This window comes from Netta rufina, assembly GCF_964035555.1.
Source record: "Netta rufina genome assembly, chromosome: 1".
In the NCBI taxonomy this organism is placed as follows: Eukaryota; Metazoa; Chordata; class Aves; order Anseriformes; family Anatidae; genus Netta; species Netta rufina.
In genome coordinates, this window is record NC_140123.1 from 570489 (window position 1) to 591338 (window position 20850).

At 45.9% G+C, this 20850-nt stretch overlaps 1 protein-coding gene across 1 annotated transcript; it reads right to left on the bottom strand.

Annotated features, from left to right (window-relative positions):
• Positions 1-2074: 2074 nt before the first annotated feature.
• Positions 2075-19675, bottom strand: RRM1 (ribonucleotide reductase catalytic subunit M1). Its single transcript, XM_084284817.1, has 19 exons — positions 19591-19675; positions 18897-18985; positions 17043-17220; positions 16420-16520; positions 15746-15805; positions 14380-14419; positions 13312-13474; positions 12548-12689; positions 11831-11914; positions 11053-11214; positions 10480-10559; positions 9852-10053; positions 8635-8784; positions 7505-7726; positions 7005-7081; positions 6024-6159; positions 4676-4771; positions 3642-3830; positions 2075-3313 (listed from the first exon to the last, which is right to left on the bottom strand). Exons 1-19 carry the CDS (start codon positions 19607-19609, stop codon positions 3125-3127), a joined length of 2379 nt encoding a protein of 792 aa, XP_084140943.1. The 5' UTR covers positions 19610-19675; the 3' UTR covers positions 2075-3124.
• Between the last annotated feature and the right edge of the window lie 1175 nt (positions 19676-20850).

Consider the following 20850-nt stretch of genomic DNA (forward strand, 5'->3'; position numbering starts at 1 on the left):
CTTAATGGTGTGTTACCCAGCTACAACCCCAAATCTCACCTTGAGATGCCTGAGGAGCGAAGGCTGGGGTGGCTGCAGAGGGCACGGCCAGCGTTGGGCAGCCCTGCTCCTGCCAGCACCAGGTCTCACTGCTCGGGGCAGCAGCCACAGCCCGGGCAGCCCTGGCAGTGCTCTGCAGTTGGGGCAGCAAAAAGTCGGAGCCAGGAGCAGCACTACTTCAGCACTCACCAAATTCCCTGCTCCATCCAACAGGTGAGGTTAGCACGCTCTGCAAGATGGGTTCTGCTTCCCTATCAGCCCCTGCAAATTCTGAGCTTTCAACAACTGCCTCGGAAGAGGATTTCTTTCTGCTCTTGGGGGGGGAGACCCTGTCCCCTCAGTATCTTTTTGGTGACATTTCTTGGGAGGCACATCTGCCAGGACTGGTGCTTATGACCTACCAGTCTTCCTCTGTAAGCAGAGAGACACTTCCCAAGGTATTTGCATCAGAAGCAGTGGGGCCAGCAGGGCCAGGGAGGTGCTCGTCCCCCTGGGCTCTGCTCTGCTGAGGCCACCCCTCGAGTGCTGGGTTCAGCTTTGGGCCCCTCACTCCCAGAAGGACATCGAGGCCCTGGAGCCTCTGCTCACAGGGAACCAGGGCCAGGAGCAGAGGGAACGGCCTCGAGTTGTGCCAGGGGAGGCTCAGGTTGGCAATGAGGAGACATTTCTGCTCAGCAAGAGCGGTCAGGCCTTGGGATGGGTTGCCCAGGGAGGTGGGGGAGTCCCCGTCCCTGGGGGTGTTCAAGGAGAGCTTGGACGTGGTGCTTGGGGACAGGGCTTGGTGGTGACATTGGTGGTAAGGGGTGGTTGGAGCAGATCAGTCACAGAATCACAGAATGTTAGGGGTTGGAAGGGACCTTGAAAGATCCCTTGAAAGAAAATCATCCTCATGGCTCTGCACTGGACTCTCAAGCAGCTCCCTGTCCTTGAACTGAGGGGCCCAGAACTGGATGCAGTATTCCAGATGTGGTCTCACCACAGCAGAGTAGAGGGGGAGAACCTCTCTCGACCTACTAAGCACAGCCCTGCTGAAACCCCCCAGGATGCCATCCGCCTTCTTGGCCACAAGGGCACAGTGCTGGCTCACGGTCATCCCGCTTGACGATCTTGATGATCCTGCAAGATCCTGAAGGTCTTTCCCAACCTTAACAATTCTCTGATTTTCAGTGGTGCCTGATAAGAGGCTTCTCTTATATTTCTTCTGAAAGCAGAAGAAATTGGTCAAGCGCTAGAAAAACAAGACACGAGAGTTCAAGCCTTACCTCTGGCACAGTTACAAACCTGCCCTGTGAACTCAGCCTACCTGCCCTGCACATTACTGAGACACAGATGTGTTAGAACAGGTCCAGAGGAGAGCCACAAAACTGGTGAGGTCTGGAGTGGAGCACCTCTCCTGTAAAGAAAGGCTGAGAGAGCTGGGGGTCTTCAGCCTAAAGAGAAGGCTCCAGGGTGACTGCATTGCAGCTTTTCAGTACTTAAAGGGGGCTTATAAAAAAGATGGAGAGCAACTAATTAAAACCATTCCCCTAGTCCTGTAAACTAAAATAAGGGGAGATTTAGATTAGATGTTAGCAGGAAATATTTCACTCAGAGGGTGGTGAGGCACTGGCACAGGTTGCCCAGAGAAGCTGTGGATGCCCCATCCCTGGAGGTGTTCAGGGCCAGACTGGATGAGGCCCTGAACAACCTGATCTGCTGGGTGGTGTCCCTGCCCATGGCAGGAGAATCAGAACTGGATGATCCTTGAGGTCCCTTCCAACCTGAGCCCTTCTATGATTCCATGACTATTTCAGACCCTTACCTGTGTTTACCTTACGGCCAGATCTGCAAAGTGACACAGATGCCCTACTGAGTTCAGCAGCATTGCCCCAGCAAACAGGATTCTGTTCACATGCCTCGTGTCACCCAACAGCCTGCAGGCAGTTCTGTACGAGGAACTGCAGGCAGTAAGTGCAGGGCTCACAAACAAGGCTCAAGTCTCCAGCTGCTACAGTTCACTTTTAATAAAAAAAAATATGTTCCCAAGATACCACTGTTCATTCCTCTGACATTCCACATTTTATTGAGTTTGGCTGGATTAAAGGGTTAGTTGTATGGTACATGAATTCAATAAATATTTAAGAACTGGGTGATGAAGCCCCATCGCATTAGAGCGGGGGATTAAGTACACAGGGAAATAAAAACGCATTTCCAAAAGTTTGAACAACTAGCTGGGGTGGACAAATGCAGCTCTTCAAAAAAAAGATGGTGTGTGCACTTGGACAACACAGAATTCTATGACCAGTAAACCGAATGATAAATTAGAGAGGGTTTTTAACACAGAACAGAACACACTGCGGCAGTTCTGCCATTTCCTGGTCGGAGACAAAAAGGAGGATTTAACACGAGAGCAATGCCCATCCTGTCAGGCTGGGTGGAGGAAACGAAGCCTCCAGGTGGTAAGGCACCCACCACCATTCTTGCACCTTCAAAAATATTTTTGGAAAGGGAAGAGGAAGGCACAAGGAGAGCAAGAAGCAGTGGGAGAAGGTCCTGGCAGTCGTGAACACACCATCTGGATAAGCCTAACGTAAATTGCTCCTTTGCCATGGCAGCCTGCAGAGCAGGCGTACAACACAGCTACCATAGGGCTATTTTCCTGCTGTCTTATCACAGCAAAGGAGACCATAACAGTCAGGTCCACTTCTTTCTCTGAAGACACAAGTGAGAGACTTTAGTAAAGGAAAACAATTATCTGAAGTCCCAAGGACAGGCCTTTAAGGTAAGTGGCATTAGAACTTTCCCCATCTGTTCAGGAAGCGTCCTGCCTATAGGGTTCAACGTAAGACCATGCAAGAGCACTTAAGTTTCCCGTAAGCCCAGCTACAAAAGCAATATACAAACTTCTTATGCATTCTATCCAGGCACCAACCTGTGCACCAACCCCCAATTCAAGGATGGGGAAGCTACAATACACTACAGTGATCCCCCCCCTCTTGCCACAGCTCCAGCAAGCCCCTACATGCTGACGTTACACTAGATGCACCTATCTTAGAAGGAATCACACCAGGTGGAATGGCTTTGCTGGTGCTGCAGGGCTGATCTGTTAGGAGCCACACATCATGCACTCATCCCGGTTCTCCAGGGAGCACACCATGGCTGCTTTGTTCCTTTCCTTCTCTTCCTCTTCCTTGGAGGCCTTCTCCCGCTCCCTGAGCTTCTCTTTGTTCAACGTGAACTGGATGGGGTTAGCAGCTGGCTTTGTCCTTAGGTAGTACATGCCAGTCTTCAGACCCTGCAGAGCAAGAGCACGAATGTAAGAGCTGGAATGGGCTGGCACGCAACACAGCCAACCTCTGAACTGCTGGACCTGACCTTCCTCGGCCACACCGCTGTGCTTGCCTCACAGCGATGTCTGGTAGACAATTAGTGGGAGCAGTGCCACAGGCATCTGCAGCTTTATTGCCCAGAGAGATATTCCACCAGTAACACCGGATTCTTGGAAGGAGATGGCCGTTTACCCTTCTAAGAATCAGCAAGACCAACTTTTCATGAAAGAACTTATCAAACCCTATTTGCTATCTGTTCCAAACAAGCCCCCCCAGCCTGCCCCTCTCCGATACCTGCTTCCACCCATAGAAATGCATGCTGGTCAGCTTGCCGTAGTTGGGTTCTGCAATGTGAATGTTGAGAGACTGGCTCTGATCAATGAAAGCTCCTCTGTCTGCTGCCATCTTGAGGATAGTTTTCTGGGAGATCTCCCACACCGTCTTATAGAGTTGCTTCAAGTCGTCAGGAATCTCAGATATATTCTAAAAGAAATGGGAAGAGTTTTCTAACATAGTGTAACCAGTGACTGCCCAAATGGTCACATTATACAAAATCTTCATGAATTGCTGATTTCACCAAACTAGGACTAAGGCTTCTTGCACCTGAACTCCATCACTGAACCCAAATATCCTGCATCTGAAAGCACCCAAGCATAAGAAAACAGTACTAGTTCTAACAGGATAGTTTATTCTGGGGAATTCAAGGGGAAATAAACGTTTCCAGATAGGACATTAATGTTTTGTCCTAAATAGTTATGAGGTCTTACAAAAAGCAATCCAGCAGCTGGTACCCTCCACACTTCCTGACAAGTAGGACGTGCTTTTTTTTTTTTTTTTTTTTTTTTTTTTTGGCATGCATGACTCCAAGCACAACAGTCACAGCAGCATTTCAAATGGCAGAGCATAAATGCTTCGTTCCACACAGGCTCTTCTACACACACCTTCCAGATCTGGATGTCATACACTTGGCTCCTGTCTCAAGCCAACTCCCTGCTACATAATTACCCCTTTACAATCTGTACGACAAATGGGAATCCAAACATTTGCAGAATCTGCATGAAGTAAAGCAGCCCAACTCTGTACTTGTCCTCGTAGTAATTAGTAGCATATTTCTCTTGGAATTCCCTATTATATGGGCAGGCTCCAGCAGGAACAAATTACCACTGAGATCAGACACATTCCCTCATATTTCTAACAGAAATGCTCCAAACCATAGCTTTTATTCCCCATGTTAGCTGAGTCACTCATACAGAGCAGACCACTGTGTGGAAATCAGCCCTCAGACAGGCAGCAATCCCGGTGCCATTCTCCTAGCTTCTCATGCATACCTGGATAGAGCCATTGTGGGCGATGATTTGGTTTTTCATCTCCTCATTCCACAGGCCCCTCTCTGTGAGATCTTTCAACAAGTGCGGATTCACCACCTGTAAACAGCAAAGGCCAAAGAACAAAAGCACTGATATATTCTGAGAAGGCACACGCCCTGCCTTGCAGTACAGAAATCCACACCAACATTCACGTTTTTCAATAGATAAACAAGACCTTGTTCCAGACTGACAAACTTTCACTCTTCCGTTAGCACTGAGGTATGCATGCAAACAGCCAGACTAGTCCTGAAGTTAAAGTAACAGGTAACAAACGTGAGAAGCTGCTGGCCACTGCTGACAAGAGGGCTGTCTGCAATGCTTGGCTGACCCCAGGATGGAGCTAAACTAGTAAGGCAGCAATGGGAGAAGCTTCTGGACATTACAGATGTGAAAGGAGAGTGTATGGAACTCCCCTGCGTGAGGAACAACAAAAGATATGAAAATGAGAGGTCTTGGCTTACCAGGGCTACTGACCACAACCTGAATTACTGAATTACTAAATAAGGGGGTAAAAAATCAGCAAGACTGCGGTCAGAAGGACAAAGAACAAAACATGTGCAGGCTGTTTATTTGGGAGGAAAATAACAACAAACTTTTGCTTGCTGGAACTGTTTGGGGGTACCTGTCCAGTAGCCCTGCACCTGACCCACACAGCAGAGCAGGATAATAAACCTGTTGTTCTGATCACACGGGCCTGATTTGATCCTGCTGTCAGGAGGAAATGGAGTGCTTTGATGAGGGGACACCCCAGGGGGGCAGACCAGACCTCCCTAACAGTTAGGTGTTGCCTCTGTCCCACCTAGAGCTCTTTGTTAACTCCTGCCTCCAGAACCCTAATTCTTTCATACTCTTTCATACACGACAGATAGCTCTGCATCTGTACAGCTTTCACATAACCTCTTCACAGATCTGCTCAGTGCTTTACACACAGCTCTTTCCTCAGAACTGCACAAAGCAGCACTGTGGTCTCAGTTACTCTTCCTAGAGCATGCATGTATCTTCATTAATTTCACTCATCATTAGCAAATTATTCCTGCAGGCAATGTCAAGGTCTTACAGAGTGTTGTGTTTTGTTTATTTTTCCAGAGAAGAGTAACACTTCTCTAAAATTTTGCATATTCCCTGGCAGTAAAAACAGTGCAGACACGCTGGTTAGATGTTTTCCTTAACAATTCTGGCCTTCAACATAAACATCCAACTGAATTAAGTAATCAAGTGCACAGCGTCCATCTTGTCTTTCTAAACAGTGAAAGTTATCAGAAGTAAGACTACAGAAAAGCTCTCTGCCACACCTGCTTCAAGTGCTTACCTGAAACTCTCCTGAAAGGACTCTGCGCGTGTAGATGTTACTGGTGTAGGGCTCAATGGATTCATTATTGCCCAAGATCTGAGCAGTAGAAGCAGTTGGCATGGGAGAAATGAGAAGGCTGTTTCTGACACCATACCTAGCAACGATAGTCAAGAGTTGGAAAGTTTCAACCAAGTGAGACAAGACAGAAAAGGCCCAAGAATAATAGTTTAGAGACTGTCTGCACAGAGCCAAGAGAGCCAAAGAAGGAACTCTCAAGCTCACACATACAGAAATCTTACCTTCCTAGGGTAACCTGAAAAATCTCTCACTAGCTGCAGTAAAAAACAGAAGTTCCACTAAGCTTGCAATGTGGGTCAATACAGAAGCTTAACTCAAGTCTTAGCTATTTTCATCTTTAACCAGGCTTTTCCAAATTATTTAGTCATGCAAAAGGGTGCATAGAAAAAAATCTGTCAGGCACACAACTCTGCAGTGCTCAGGCAAAAACAAAACAAGCAGCCCATAAAAAGCCTCCCCATACGCAAGACAGCAGACAGATTTACTACATTTGAAAACTAAACCCATGTAAACTGAATAAATTCATTACAGTGACTTCACACTTCAACAGTTGCTGTCTTCAGGACATTCAAGGCTCAGCTGCTTTGCCCTGTCAGCTGAGGAAACGGCTTCCAAGCCTGGCTGACTCTGTCTCACCACTACATTTGTTTAACTGGAACACAAACCATTCGGCTGATGCATCCAAGATGAAACAAGAGCTCAGCTAAAACAGAGTCTATGGGACGGACTCACTTTGGCATGTAAGAATAAAAAGCAAAAAAAAAAAAAACCTACAAAAAAGATTTGAAGAAAGATCTACCGAGGGGGGAAAATAAAAGAAAACACAGGGCCATTTTTCTATGTGACCTCTTTTGTTTTCAAATCAGTCATAACATATCAAATGCAATTTACATTTAATACAAACTGTGCAAGAATACTCACTTAGCAATCTTCTCCTTTAAAGCCTTCCAGTCCCAAAGATCAGACGGGGTGACATTCCACATGTCATACTGAAGAATCTGAAGAACACAAGAGTGGTACAAATTAGGGTGCTCTTTTCTCCAGATTTTATAAATCATATTACAAATCAACCTGTTATTCCTGTTAACTATCCACTACAGTTGAGCCTCAGCCAAGCTCCTGTACCATAATCTTACAAACACTCAATGTTTTAATCATGCTAAAGGGGAGAGCCAGTACAAGCTGAATCTTCCTTTTATTGTTCTCTGCATCTCAGTTTAAATTATATATTTCTTAACACACTTAAAAAGCCAAATGATGGAAGGAACTCTAGCATCCTTTACGTTGATGCAATATTATCAGCATATATTATTATAATAATGTGTTTTAATCATAATTATCCTGTATCGATGACCAGGCACAACCACATTACTTGCTTTTCACAGATCTGTCCCTGACACAAGACAGTTCCTGGTACTTACTCCTTTGCTGACAGGAGAACCCTCGTATGTTTCATACGGTCCTTGCTCCTCGGCAAGTTCACAGCTGGCTTCCAAAGCACCGTAATAAATGGTCTCAAAAATCTGCTGGTTCAAGCGCTGGGCCTCCGGACTTTCAAAAGGGTATCTCATCAGAATGAAAGCATCTGCCAAACCCTGCACACCGATGCCAATGGGACGATGGCGTCTGTTGGAGCGTTCAGCCTGCAAAAAGAATAATTACTTGAGCAGCGCTACACAGAATCATAGAATAAGTTAAACTGGAAAGGACCTCTGGAAGGAAATTAGACCGTCTACCTCTGACTTAATTTGTATTCTGCTGCAACATCCCAGCTTCCAGTTCTGCCCAATTTCCCACTGTTAGCTATTTTATAGGGCACAAATTTAAGGACCAACATTAAGTGTTTGAAGTGATCACTAATTCTAATTGCTCAACTTGACACACAAAGGGAAGCATGATTTAGAAATGAACACTTCTTGAAAAACAAGCCCACAAAGGCTTTTGAACTCGAGCATTCTAATTGTACATGCTTGAAAAAACTAATCCTCATTAGGTTTGGCCTCAAACTTTGAGTATTTGCTTATTTCCTCCTCTGCTGCTTGCCTTGTGGCTTTGTTGCAATGCAAAGAACTTTGCTCCCATTCCCCATCCACAATTCCCAACGCTCTCTCCACTTTCTTTCCAGACAAATGCGTGTACACTCTACCAAAAATACACAAAGCCAACATTTCAAGATTGAGTTACACCTTCTTGGTATCTTTCCAGGATCATTCCCTCTGCTCTGCTTTCCACTCCGTGTCTAGTGCTGTTCTGTGCTTTATGGAAATCCACTCATATGAAAAGAAATCCAACCTCCAAACCATCTCAAGGGGAGGATTCTTCTACAACTGCTTCGCTAGGGAAGCGCTCCAGGTTGAAACTTAAGAAGCCACTAACAACAGGTCACATCTGCAAACGGTTAGTTAATAGAACTCCCAACAACTAGCCTAAACAGGTTTACAAAACCCCTCACTGATTCCTTCTGCCCAAGACTGAACTGGGATTGCTAGAGAACAACAGGCCCTTTGTCACCAGACTCGTGGCACACCTTCAGCCGCAGCACAGCACTCACCTCTGGCACAGGGTAGTAGTTGATATCAATGATTTTGTTCAGGTTTCGGACAATAACTTTAGTGACTTCAGCTAGCTTCTTGAAATCATACGTATGCTCTGAAGTGACATACATATTCAGGGCTATAGAGGCCAAGTTACAAACTGCAACCTGTGGAAAAAAGCACAGTAAAAACTGTCATGCCAGCCGACACCTCACGCAAAATACACACTCTCCCAATCCCAGAGCATGCTCTCTATCCAAACTATACAGAAACAAAGAACCAAGCAAGCTACAAGGATGGAAAAATACACTCCTCATTTCTATGCTTTTTTACAAGCTGCAAAAAGGTTAACAACAATTGAAAAAGATTTAGTAGATATCAATATCACCATAAAAATTCAGTTCTCTGTCCTGGTCAGTCCTGCTGCCTGTAAGCTTCCCTTCCAGCACTCAGGCCTTACCACTTCTTGTGGTATCAAAATCAGCAACTGATCTCCATTAGACCCAGAATATATTACGGCATTATTTTCATTATTTTTTAACACTCACATTATTTCCAGACCCAGGAGAACTGAAACAAGTTGGCTAAGGTTTCTTGTGCAGCACAGACAGGCAAGATGGCTCTGTCTCCTCTAGAGTACTCAGGATTTTATGAGTATGTCAAGGAGCGTAAGCTAAAGAACCACTACTGGCTCAGGCAGCAGAAACTTACTCTTTCAGTTTTAATAGTCCCAAGAGCTTTTTTGCACTCAAAATGTGCCATGCTGTATTAGCACTAACACATTTCTATGTTCTTTCTTCACCTTTGTTATCAATGCTGCAATCCAAACATAGTACATCTGTAGAGCACCCAGATGAGACAGGGAACTCAAGGGAGAATTATGACTGAACTGCAAGTCTGGAGCTCAGAGAGGTACAGTTTTACTAAACCTTCAGCATAAAAGATGCTTATATCAGCTTCCTAGAAGCCAAAGAGCTCACTTCTCTATCAAGGTGCCAGAGTTTTGCTTTGATGGGTATCTTCTTTTATACCAAATCCTCCACAGGACTTGGAAAGGAAGGGAAACCGCCACACACAGACTTAGTAGAAGTGCTGTAAGCACTCAAGTCAGAAAATCCTCAATTTTCTTAGCCACCTGTTCCCTTCCCCAGCTAAAAGTGAGACATATTCTAAAAAGCTGTGCAGGCACAGTCACACCTTTCCTAAATGCTGCAAGTTCCTTGTCTCCACTCACCTCATCTTTGCTGGTATACTCCACTATTTCTGTACACAGGTTGCTGCATTTGATGGTCCCCAAATTCTGCTGATTGCTCTTCCGGTTGCAAGAGTCCTTGTACAGCATGTAAGGTGTGCCAGTCTCTGTCTGCGATTCGATGATGGCGTACCAGAGCTGCTGGGCCTTCACCACTCTGCGGACACGGCCTTGCTTCTCGTAACTGCAACAGGGCACACATTGCTTATCAACCCCCACTCTCCAAAAACTGGAATCAATCATTCTTAACAGCAGGTTCCCAGGAGGGCAAGGCTCCATTCATGTCTGAACTGTGTGAATTCATTTTTAAAGGAAACAGAAAGCTTTCACTACAGCACCCTACACAACTAGCTCAAAAGAAAGCCACCAACCGCTTTCAGCAGGAATCATTGCAGAAATTTCCTCTAAAATAACCTTTCATACATAGTTCTATGTTAAGCAGTTTGCAGTATGAATCAAACAGTAACCAGACATCCCAGTCTTTGTCCATTTATTAACCTGATAATTCAACGCAGTGATCGCTTAGAAGCCAACACCACAAACCTGTGCCTTGGCTCCCATAGACCACATGAGGGCCGTTCCCTAAATGGATGACTGCCACTTTTCTTACCTCTCATATAGTTTCTCAAATTCCTCTCCCCACACCTCATCTAGGCCAGGACACTCATTTGGACACATTAAGGACCAGTCCTGTAAGAAGGAAAAAAATACTCAGAGAAAATCTGCTAATTAACTTTTAATTAACACATCCAACTTTAGCAGCAGATCCTGTTGTAAACAGAAACACAAAAAACCTCACAGTTCCTATCCTTAAAAAGTAGGAACCAACTCTTCCAGCAGACAGGGAAGGTGTTTGAGTAGTATGATTTATTTAAAAATCAATTATATGAATATTTATGATCAAACTGCTTTTTTAATTCTGAAATGAGTAATTATTAAATATAACCCATTTTCAAGCAGTCACACAAAGATCCATTTACTGAGAAGATTTTGATGCTTTCAGAGTACTCCAGACTAAAAATTTAGCATAATGGTATATCAGTCATGGGCTGCAAGATTAAACCATGAAGCAAAGCATGATAGAAGGGAAGTTCCACTGCTGCTAGGAAGCCAGCTCCACAGCACTTGCAAACTCCACGCTTCTCCATTAACAGACCTCTCCCACACCAATCAAGCTTCTTACCTGGTTGGTTTCAACTCTCTTCATGAAGAGATCAGGAATCCAGAGGGCAAAGAAAAGGTCTCTGGCACGCTGCTCTTCTTTCCCCGTGTTCTTCTTTAAGTCAAGAAACTCGAAGATGTCCAGATGCCAAGGCTCCAGGTAGATGGCAAAAGCTCCAGGTCTCTGATACATAAAATATAATCAGGATCAGAACAAATGGCCCTTGAAAATATTCCCCACAGTGCTGCTGACTGAACAAAATGCCCTGAACTAACTAGAACTTAGTTTTATAGTCTTGTTAAGGTAATTTCAATATCCTTTTTTACATTACTCTTGCTCTCACTTATTGGAACTAGGTCATGCTACTAGCTCCAGATTCTTAATAAAAATGATCCCACACTAAAAATACCTTCTGTGTCAACAGGAGCTTGACAAGTCTTAGATTTACGTATTGAGTCATGCCCCCACTGACCTCTGGACTATCTGAATATAAAGAATACAGAACAAAAATCTTTCTACAGTCTTACAGTCTTAATTCAATACAGGGCATACAAAGAGTGACTGATAACCACTGCAAGAGGCTGAACTAACGTGTACACATCATACAGCAGATGTATACCTACACAATAAAATGCATGGTGAATGGAGAACACCAGACTAGAAACAAGGGAAGAGAATCCTTTTTGTAATTACAGGTCACCTACCACCACATTGATGTTACTGGTTCAATCTTTCACAGATGTGGTCTCCTTCTGACCTGGGTCAACCCCCTCACCCCAATTTAAGGCTAAGCCAATACCTTGTTACCGCCTTGGTCCACGTAGCGAGCAGTGTTGTTGTAGACCCTCAGCATTGGAACGAGTCCATTAGAATTTCCATTTGTCTGCACAGGCACAGGAAGATTGTTGTTACTGAAAAGCAACGGCCTGAGAGCTGGCCTGCACTTCTGTACAGCTGTGTATGTATTTCGGTGGTCAGACAAACTCATCCTGAAAGCGAGCACCTGACCACCTCAATCAGGGCTTTGGTAACACCACCATCCTCCCCCACACTCCTCTCTTGAAGTAAAAAATGCACCATCTGAACTTAATTCATCGACATAATGCAATCTAAAGGCTTGCAGAGGTTACATACATGGTGACAAAAAGGAATAAATAAATAAACACATGCATCCACAGATCATCTTAAGCAGTTAAGCTTACAAAAAGGAAGAGGGCCAATGCATTAGCCTGTAGGCATTTTCCTAGGCTGCTGATATTTACATAAATTGGAATTGCCTGATAAGCACTGGAATGAGATCTGATCCACTTTTTGGAAGGACTTGTATTAGGAAACCAAGGAAAACCAACCGTCTCATTTCAGGGCATACTGAAAGGCACGACTACAGAGCTGGACTAACTGCTGTGCTACAGTGACAGCAGTGCTGGTAGAAGCCGTGCTGATCTGGCAGCTAAGTACAGCCCTTTCCTGAACCCAGAAGGTTAATCTCTGCTGGGTACGCCGCCTGCACACTCACCCCAGCAATGTAGCTGCCCGTGGCTCGGATACAGCTCACAGCAAGGCCAATCCCACCAGCAGACTTTGAGATCAGCGCACACTGCTTGAGAGTGTCATAGATTCCCTCGATGCTGTCATCCTTCATGCACAGCAGGAAGCAACTAGTGAAAACAAACAGCTTTAGCATAAAAAGATTAAAAAAATAAAAAATAAAAAATCACTAAGTATTGTACCAAGGCTGCAGAAAAACAATGGCAAAAACTGTGTATTTAGCATGCTATGCCAAGCAAAAAATGAAGCAAAACCATAGACTGCATCGTGGAATAAAAGATAGTTTTAGAAAACATCACAAATAGTAGTTCTATTACTGACACTTCTGTTATCAAAGCAAAGCGTTTTTAAAATCAGATCTACTTCATAATAACAGTTATGCTTGCTACTGTGAGGAATGTTTTAGCATATTTAAAAAAAAAAAAAAAAAAAACACAATTACCAGGAGTCATTTTTTAACCAACAAAAGACTATGTATGTAAGCAGCTCTGAAATAGAAGACAGCCGCTTCCATTAGCTTGAGAAGCTAATGACACATCTGTTTTTTCCCCAAAGACTACACTAGATAACAAGTTAAATTTGACAACAGCTTCTCAAAACTTCATAGAACAATCACAGAAACACAGCTACTAGATTCAGAAGTTGTGACAGCACTTCATTTGGACAGATCCAATCACCAAAACCTCATCTTCTTCCCGTTCTGCATTAAGCATGCTTGAAAGCCACAGGTACCTGGACAGCTGAGGCCGGTTGGTGCCCGCGTTGAACAACGTGGGTGAGGCATGGGTAAACCACCTCTCAGACAGAAGATTGTAAGTTTCGATTGCGGCATCGATATCATTTTTGTGGATTCCCACCGACACCCTCATCAACATATGTTGAGGACGCTCGGCGACTAGACACAAAAAAGCAAAAGGAAGAAAAGAATGTCAGTGTGATGTTTACAATTAGTACAGATAGTAGAGGTGGTGGTAGTAAGATACAATGGGCCACTTGAGAGCCAGAGTTTTCATAGAATCGCAGAATAGTTCAGGTTGAAAGGAAGCTCGGGAAGCCTCTAGTACAATCTTCTGCTCAAAGAAGAGTCAGCTAAGAGGATTGGACCAGTTTGCTCAGGACTTTATCCAGTTGGGTCTTGAAAAACTCTAGGACTGGGACTGGATAACCCCTCCCAACAACCTGATCCAATGGTCAGCTGTACTCACAGGGAAAAAGAAAACAGAATTAACAGTTAAAACGCAATCTAATATGTTGCTTTCTATACTACGTTATAATTAACCTCTCACTCCTTTGTGTCCTACGATTTTCAGGCTAAAGGCCTGCAATAACTGGCAGTGACAGCACAGTAGCTCTAACTTAAATTTATTAGGAAGCGCCTAGCATTATGGAACAAGCTGTAAGACAAAAAATCCTTCATCTTCTACACCCTAGGTAAGGGGCAGCTTTCAAAGCCCTGGGGTCTCCGTAAGAGACAGGTGAAGCACCTGTGCCCAGGTCACCAACATTATCTGGAACAGCCAGGTAAACTTGCCACCGTGCTGCTCATTAGTGACCACCTGTTGTTCAAGTAAGCACACCAATGCCACCAGACAGGCACTCGACTCTCAGCTAAGAGATGCTGCACATGTACAGAGAACACCTACTACGAACATGTCACTTGATTGCTATCTTTTTTAAGCCAATACTCAACAGTTTTGCTGACCTGTTCTACGAGATAGCCTATCTGCCTCCTCAACCCTTGCTCTGAGCCATGGCCTTGACTTTTAATTAGCACTTTAAGTTGACAGAGACGGTTCTTACCTTTTGAGTTGATTTTCAGCAAGTAGGAGCGTTCTAAAGTCTTTAAAAAGAGAGAGTGCATGTTAGCAGTCATTCAAATTTCAATTTAAGAAATCCTGTTAATTCAGAAAGCTCCAACCTCAACCGTCTTCCTGCTCCTTACCCCAGGTTTCAACAGAGGCACCAACCCTGCACTCAACTCCTCATCTTGTTAACGACAAAGGATGTTAAGTGACTAATAACCAAAACCAGAAGTCCACTGTAAGATTCTAACACTGAGGACTCTGCTTTGGATTATGGAGTGGATTAGGTAGCATGGAGCAGCAAGGTTCAACACCACCTTTCAATCCACAGTGAACTGAGGCTAGATGGCAAGGGAGAGCTTGTTCTCCACAACGCCACCTCTCCGTGTCATTAATTATACTATGATAATGATTTCTAGACAACCTGTATCACAATCTGCTGTGCCGGGTGATGAACACACCAAATGACACATATGGTAAGCCCCTACAGTTTGAGCAGATGCCTTTTAAGCTTGTGCCTAATAAATTACAGCAGTAATTCATTAATTCATGTCAGGCATTGATATATAGCAGCACACACACACGCCCATTCAAGGTCCCTTCTCTCCACCCTGCCTATGCTGCTTCAGCAGCTGCTCTGCACTACACACCTGAGTTGTTTCCTCATTGCAGCCTGCTTCCCCCACACCTGACAGCACCAAACCACGTGCTGATGGAAGAATCTCCTGGACATAATTCTACACAAAGATCACCAGTTCTTCTAGAGATTCATTAAGGCCAACGAACTATCAGGTACCCAGTGCTATGGAGAAGCCAAATACCCTCCAGCTAACCCTACAGAAAGCCCACCGCATCGTGCCCTAAACCAACTGGGCAACTAGGGGAGCAGGAGGAGCAGATGGTGGGGGCATAGTAGACTGGACGGGTTGTGGGAGAGATGTTCCAGCAGCATGGAAGAAGACAAACACGTGGGCTGACACACTGAGAACAACTGCTACACAAAACAATGGCGAAAAACAAAAATGCCTTTTTTGGGTTGTTAAGAATTAGATTATTTCCTTGAGGAACGGCATGAGCTGGGAAGCTTCCAACGACATTCAGCTGCAAATAACTTGGAGCCTAACAGTTAGAATATTATAGCAGCCAAGGGAACAGAGCACAGCCAAGAAGAAAGTACATGATTCATGAAGTCAGGCAACAGCTTTGTGCAGGTACTTCGTTTTCACCAACCCACTAATGCCCAAACTACTTCCAGTGCCCTTTGTGTTCAAATCTAATGATTTTGCAAGAATTCCCATCCCTCCCAAGAGACCCAGCTTCAGAACAACTAAGACTGCTGCTTTGGTGCTATGAATGTCTTTTACCTTAAAACCAAAATAGTTGTAGGAGAAATCTCTGTCATAGATAATAGCAGAATTCAGGCGCTGAGGGGAAATAAAGAGAAAAATTTAATTTACATTCGGATTGTGGGGGCTTCACATTCAGATATAATGCTGATATTGGTATTTCTGGCCTCAAAAATGTAGTGAAACAGATTATTCAGAGAGATCGTCGTGAAAAAAACAGGGAAGAACACTGAGGTTGAAACAACAAATGCAGTGCTAACAATTTTTTTCCAAGTATAGTGAACAATTGTTGGCAACATTTTACTGAAGTCATTAACTAGACACCAAGAAACACAAGATATAATCAAAATGAGAATGTGACTTCCCCATAAGAACACAAGCCTGGAACAACATGAAATCAGACACCAAACCTCTTCTCTCCCTTCTGTGCGTACAAAACAGATTGCCACAGTGAAAAGCCCTTTTCCCCAAATTAATTAATTATGCTGTTCGTGACTACGAGGACATTTAAGAAAATGTCCTTACATGAAGGAAATTCCTACACCTTCTTTTATACTCTCCAGAAGAGAGCAGATATCAGCTGTACCGGTTTCTGTATTGGCTTTTTGTCCTAAAACAAATGGCTTGCTTAAGACAAAAAAATCATCTTAACTAGTTCACTGAATTTTCAAAACTGAAGAAATGTTACATACATCTTTGTTGGCCAGAACTATGTCTAGTGTTTCTTTAGAGATCATCGGTGAGTGCTTCCCGTTGTGAGGGTTTACGTAGTTGTAGAGGTCATCCATCACATCTACAAGAGAAACGGGTTTAGAAGGAAGTACATCCACAGAGCTATATATAGATATCTATATATCATTTGTCATTTGTTTTCAAAGATTTAACAGGCAGGACTACCCATCCACAAAAATAACCCCTTCCAGCTCTACGCAGATACAACTTTTCTTCTACGTGCTCAATAATATTACTAAGCTGCTAACGCATTTGCCTTACAATGTTTTTTTATAGAATTTGTAATTGCAATAAATGAGAAAGACAGTGGGTACATCCTAATTTCGATCAGTTACATTTTTAATCAATCTATTTATAGGGAAATAAATCATCAATCTATTTAAGTGAAATCTATTTTTCGCAAAAGAGGCAATTTCACTTTCCTAGTGACACATAAAACTCATGTTTTTCATCTCCGTGGCATTTTTAGTTAGCCCGGGTACTTAGTACCTTCTGCTTAAGAAAGATTTCCATATTTATATCCTCTAAAACTCCTACTCCCTTTCTGACTAATTGCTATCTAAATGCCCCCAAACAGACTTACCACTGAATACTTTCTTAGTTTCTTTGTGCAGATTGGACACTGCAATCCTTGCTGCCAGGATAGCGTAGTCGGGGTGCTTGGTGGTCAGGGTTGCAGCCGTTTCAGCAGCCAGCGTGTCCAGTTCCACTGTCGTGACACCACTGTACAGCCCTTGAATCACCTTCATGGTGATCTGGGCCTAGAAAGGAAAATCGTTCAGATCAGCTACCTGTTGTTAAAAAAAATCCTGGTATCTCAGCCATTTAGGGTATAAGACAAGCTCCACTACAAACAGTACCTTTTACATTGTTTAATTTTAAAAAGGCAAATTAAAACACTGAATTCTTTCAGTGAAGTACTGACACCCAAAATTTTAAACCAAGTGATACTGGGGCAGGAGGGAGGTCAGGGAAAGAGCAAAGAAAGAAGAGACCATTAATCTGGAATCATTAAAAAGTTTTTTCTCTGCAGACACATTCTTAAAGGCTAGAAAAAAAGTAGAAGCAAAACTCAGGAAAAAAAAAAATCAGTTTAAAAGATTACTTGCTTGGAAGTTTTAAAACTACAAATAAAGCTTGACTTTAAAATGCCTGATGAGACATTTAAGTGCTATATTTAAAATAACTTTGCAACAAGAGAAAAAAAAAATCAACCCTGGAAGGGATACACTGCCTTTTGCTTCATGACTTAACCTAGTCCTCATCTACCAGTCATTTCCTGGGAAAAGACTTTTGTATCTGCCAACCCAAAAGCAGTTATTGCTTTTCTATCAAGTATTAGCACTGATCACTACAAGAAATATTCTACACTGCAGAACAGAGGGCTGATCTAAGGTGGTGACTGCTACACACATTTGAAACACCAATGGCCTCCAAAAGCAGGATGTGTAATTTTCAAACTTTATTCTCTGAAAGGAAGCACTTCACATTAAGGATTTTTATTGCTGGCTTGTAAAGCACCTGGAACAGGACGATCCACATCCAAAAGGAGAAACACAGCTCTGGGAAGAAAGATCTTACTACTGCCAAATGAATAAAAATACAGTGCTCCATGTAAAATAAGATTCACTACTAAGGCTGGGGTATTTGAAGTCAGGGGGCCTAAGAATCTTGCTTGTGTCCTCATCATCAACAACTTAAGTCGTTGAGATCAAGGCAGCATACTTTGTGCACTACACTTTTTGGTACAGAATGAATGTCAAATATTTACAGTTGCAATTTAAGACACAAAAACTGATCGGTGCATCTCACAGAGGTGCCCAGGTTGGCAACTCCAAATGAACAGGCTAGTTCTGCACATCTACACGAAAATCTCACAGACATCCACGGATCCGTGAGGAAGTGATCCTCTGCACAGGCTGTGAACAGAGACGCTCGCATAGGTGTAATCAACGTGCACCCAAAGTCCCATGGAGCTCAAAAAAAAAAAGGGGGGGGGGGAGAATATTAGAATGACATGGGAGTCCTGACAGAAAGGGTGCCTTGTTTTAAGAGGATCAAGATCTACTTTCCATTTAGTCTTGCTTAAGCTTTACAGATTGAAGTTGTGAGCTACCTACCCTAACATCTGAGCTGGAGCAACAAACAGTTTTTAAGAACTAAAAGCTCCATCACTTCAGCATTGTTTGAGGTATCTACCCCAAGCAGCTTACAGTAGGTAAAGCAGAGACTTACTCAAGTCTCAGATTTTACATCCACAAAGCAAAAGACGCAGAACACAGTTAGAAGAAGTGTGTTACGAATACATTAGCCAATGGCTCCTGCACAGGCGGCCACATTTGGCTTTTGCCAAGGTGAATAACCAGGCAACGTCTGCTCCCAGCTGCTGGCATTCAGCAGAGATCACCAGCAGGAGCAGGACAAGGGGCAGACTCACGGGATCCACAAAGTCGGCATTCAGCCCGTAGCACAGCTTCTGGATGCGCGACGTGATCTTGTCAAACATGACGCGCTCCTGGCGCCCATCTGGTGGGGAAGAGGTTACAAAGACATCAGTTCCCGGTGCCAGGGGAGCACGGGTTAAGCACAGGGCACCCCACAGGAGGAGCCAACCCTCCTGGGGTGCCTTCCAGGTGGGAACCACTGCGGGCAACCCACCTGGGGACCCTATTAGGGCCCAAAGGGAAGGTTGGCCAGCTCCCCCCCTCCCTGCTGCCCACAGCCCGGGGTGGGCGCTGCGCCCCTCGCTGTGAGCAGGGTCAGGGGGGGTCGCAGGGCGCTCGCAGCCCCTCAAAGCCACCCCGCAGGGCCACGACACCCCCCCCCCCCCGCCGCCACCACCCTCTGCAGGGACCAAACCCCGATTTTCAGGGCCACCCCCCAAAGACGTGGCACCGAGCTGGGGGTCCCCAGCCCCAAACTGGGGCCGAGCCCCCCCCAGACCCACCCCCACCCCCCCCCCCACGCCCCCCGCCCCATGAGGCGCAGGCAGCCCCCAGCCCGGGGGGGGCTCCCCAGCACCGCGCCCCGCAGCCCGGGGGGCTCCCCCCGAGCGGGGAAGAAGCCGGGGGCCCCCCGGGAAGGGGCTGAGCCCCCCCCCCCGAGGCGCGGGGCCGCCCCCGTCCCCTCACCGCGCTTGACGACGTGCATGGCGGCTCCAACGGCTGCGGGGCCGCGCTCGCTCTGCGCGCCTCCCGCTCCCGCCAAGCGCGCTGGCCCCGCCGCGCCGCCGTAGCGCCCCGCCCCCGCCGCCTGAAGCCGCGCGCCGCCATCTTGGATCCGGGCACCGCCGATTTTCGCCTCCCTATTCCCCCCCTCGCCGCGGGCTCGGGGCTGCCTCCCTCCCCGCACCGCTCCCTCCCCGCCTCGCCCTCTCCCCGCGCCCGCCTTCCCAGCCCGGCCCGGGCAGCGCCGCCCGCCCGGCGGGGGCCGCCAGTTTGCCCGCTTCCAACATGGCGGCGGCAGCCCGGGCGGGAAAGGGGCCGCGCGAGGGCGCGAAGTACGGGGCCCGCCAAGGGCCGAAACACCTCGATTCGCGATTCGCGTCACGGCATAGCAACGATAATGATACGAAATAGTAATACGTATTTAGTATTTAATAGTATTTAATATTTAATAGTGTTTAATATTCGTGAGGTTCTCCAGAGGAGAGGGGGGCCCGCAGCTCCGCTCCTCAGGCGGGTAGCTGGCATGGTGCCCGCCCAGCCCTGCGCTGAGGGGGCTCCCCCCGTCCCCACACACAGCCCCGGGGCACACCGCACCCCCTCACAGTCAGGTCACAGAATGGCCGAGGTTGGCAGGGAGCTCTGGAGATCCCCCAGCCCAGCCCCCTGCCAGGCAGCGTCACCCAGAGCACATTGCACAGGATGGCAGCCGGGGGGGGCTGAGTATCTGCAGAGCAGGAGCCTCCACAGCCTCCCTGGGCAGCCTGTCCCAGGGCTCCGTCGCCCTCACAGTAAAGAAGTGCCCCTTATGCTGAGCTGGAACCTCCTGTGCTTCAGTTTGTGCCCCTGCCTCTCGTCCTGTCGCTGGGCACAGCTGAAAAGAGACCGGCTCCATCCTCTCAACACCCTCCCCTCAGATATTTATACCCACTGATGAAGTCTCCCCTCAGTCTTCTCTTCTCCAGGCTAAACAGGCCCAGCTCTTTCAGCCTGTGCTCATACAACAAGTAAAGGTGCCACAGCTGGGGGCAGAGCAAAGGGCATGTCATGGCAGAAAGGCCCTCCAGGATCTCAAAAAGCCCACGGCTGCCCTTAAAACACCGGGAGTGACAACCTCAGTGAGGCAGCACTTTCCCCATGCTGTGTGAGGGACAGCAACCACCATCTGCAGAAATTTTTCCTCACAGAGGGACAGAAAATGTCCCAGAGTCCAGGCAGCACCCAGGG

What these genes read in the sequence shown, in the direction of transcription:
- RRM1 (XM_084284817.1), bottom strand. An exon ending in TAGTTCTGGCCAACAAAGAT is followed by an intron (nt 15,806 to 16,419) that starts GTATGTAACATT and finishes ATTTCCCCTCAG; the next exon opens with CGCCTGAATTCTGCTATTAT. An exon ending in ACTACTACCCTGTGCCAGAG is followed by an intron (nt 7,727 to 8,634) that starts GTGAGTGCTGTG and finishes TTCTTTTTGCAG; the next exon opens with GCTGAACGCTCCAACAGACG.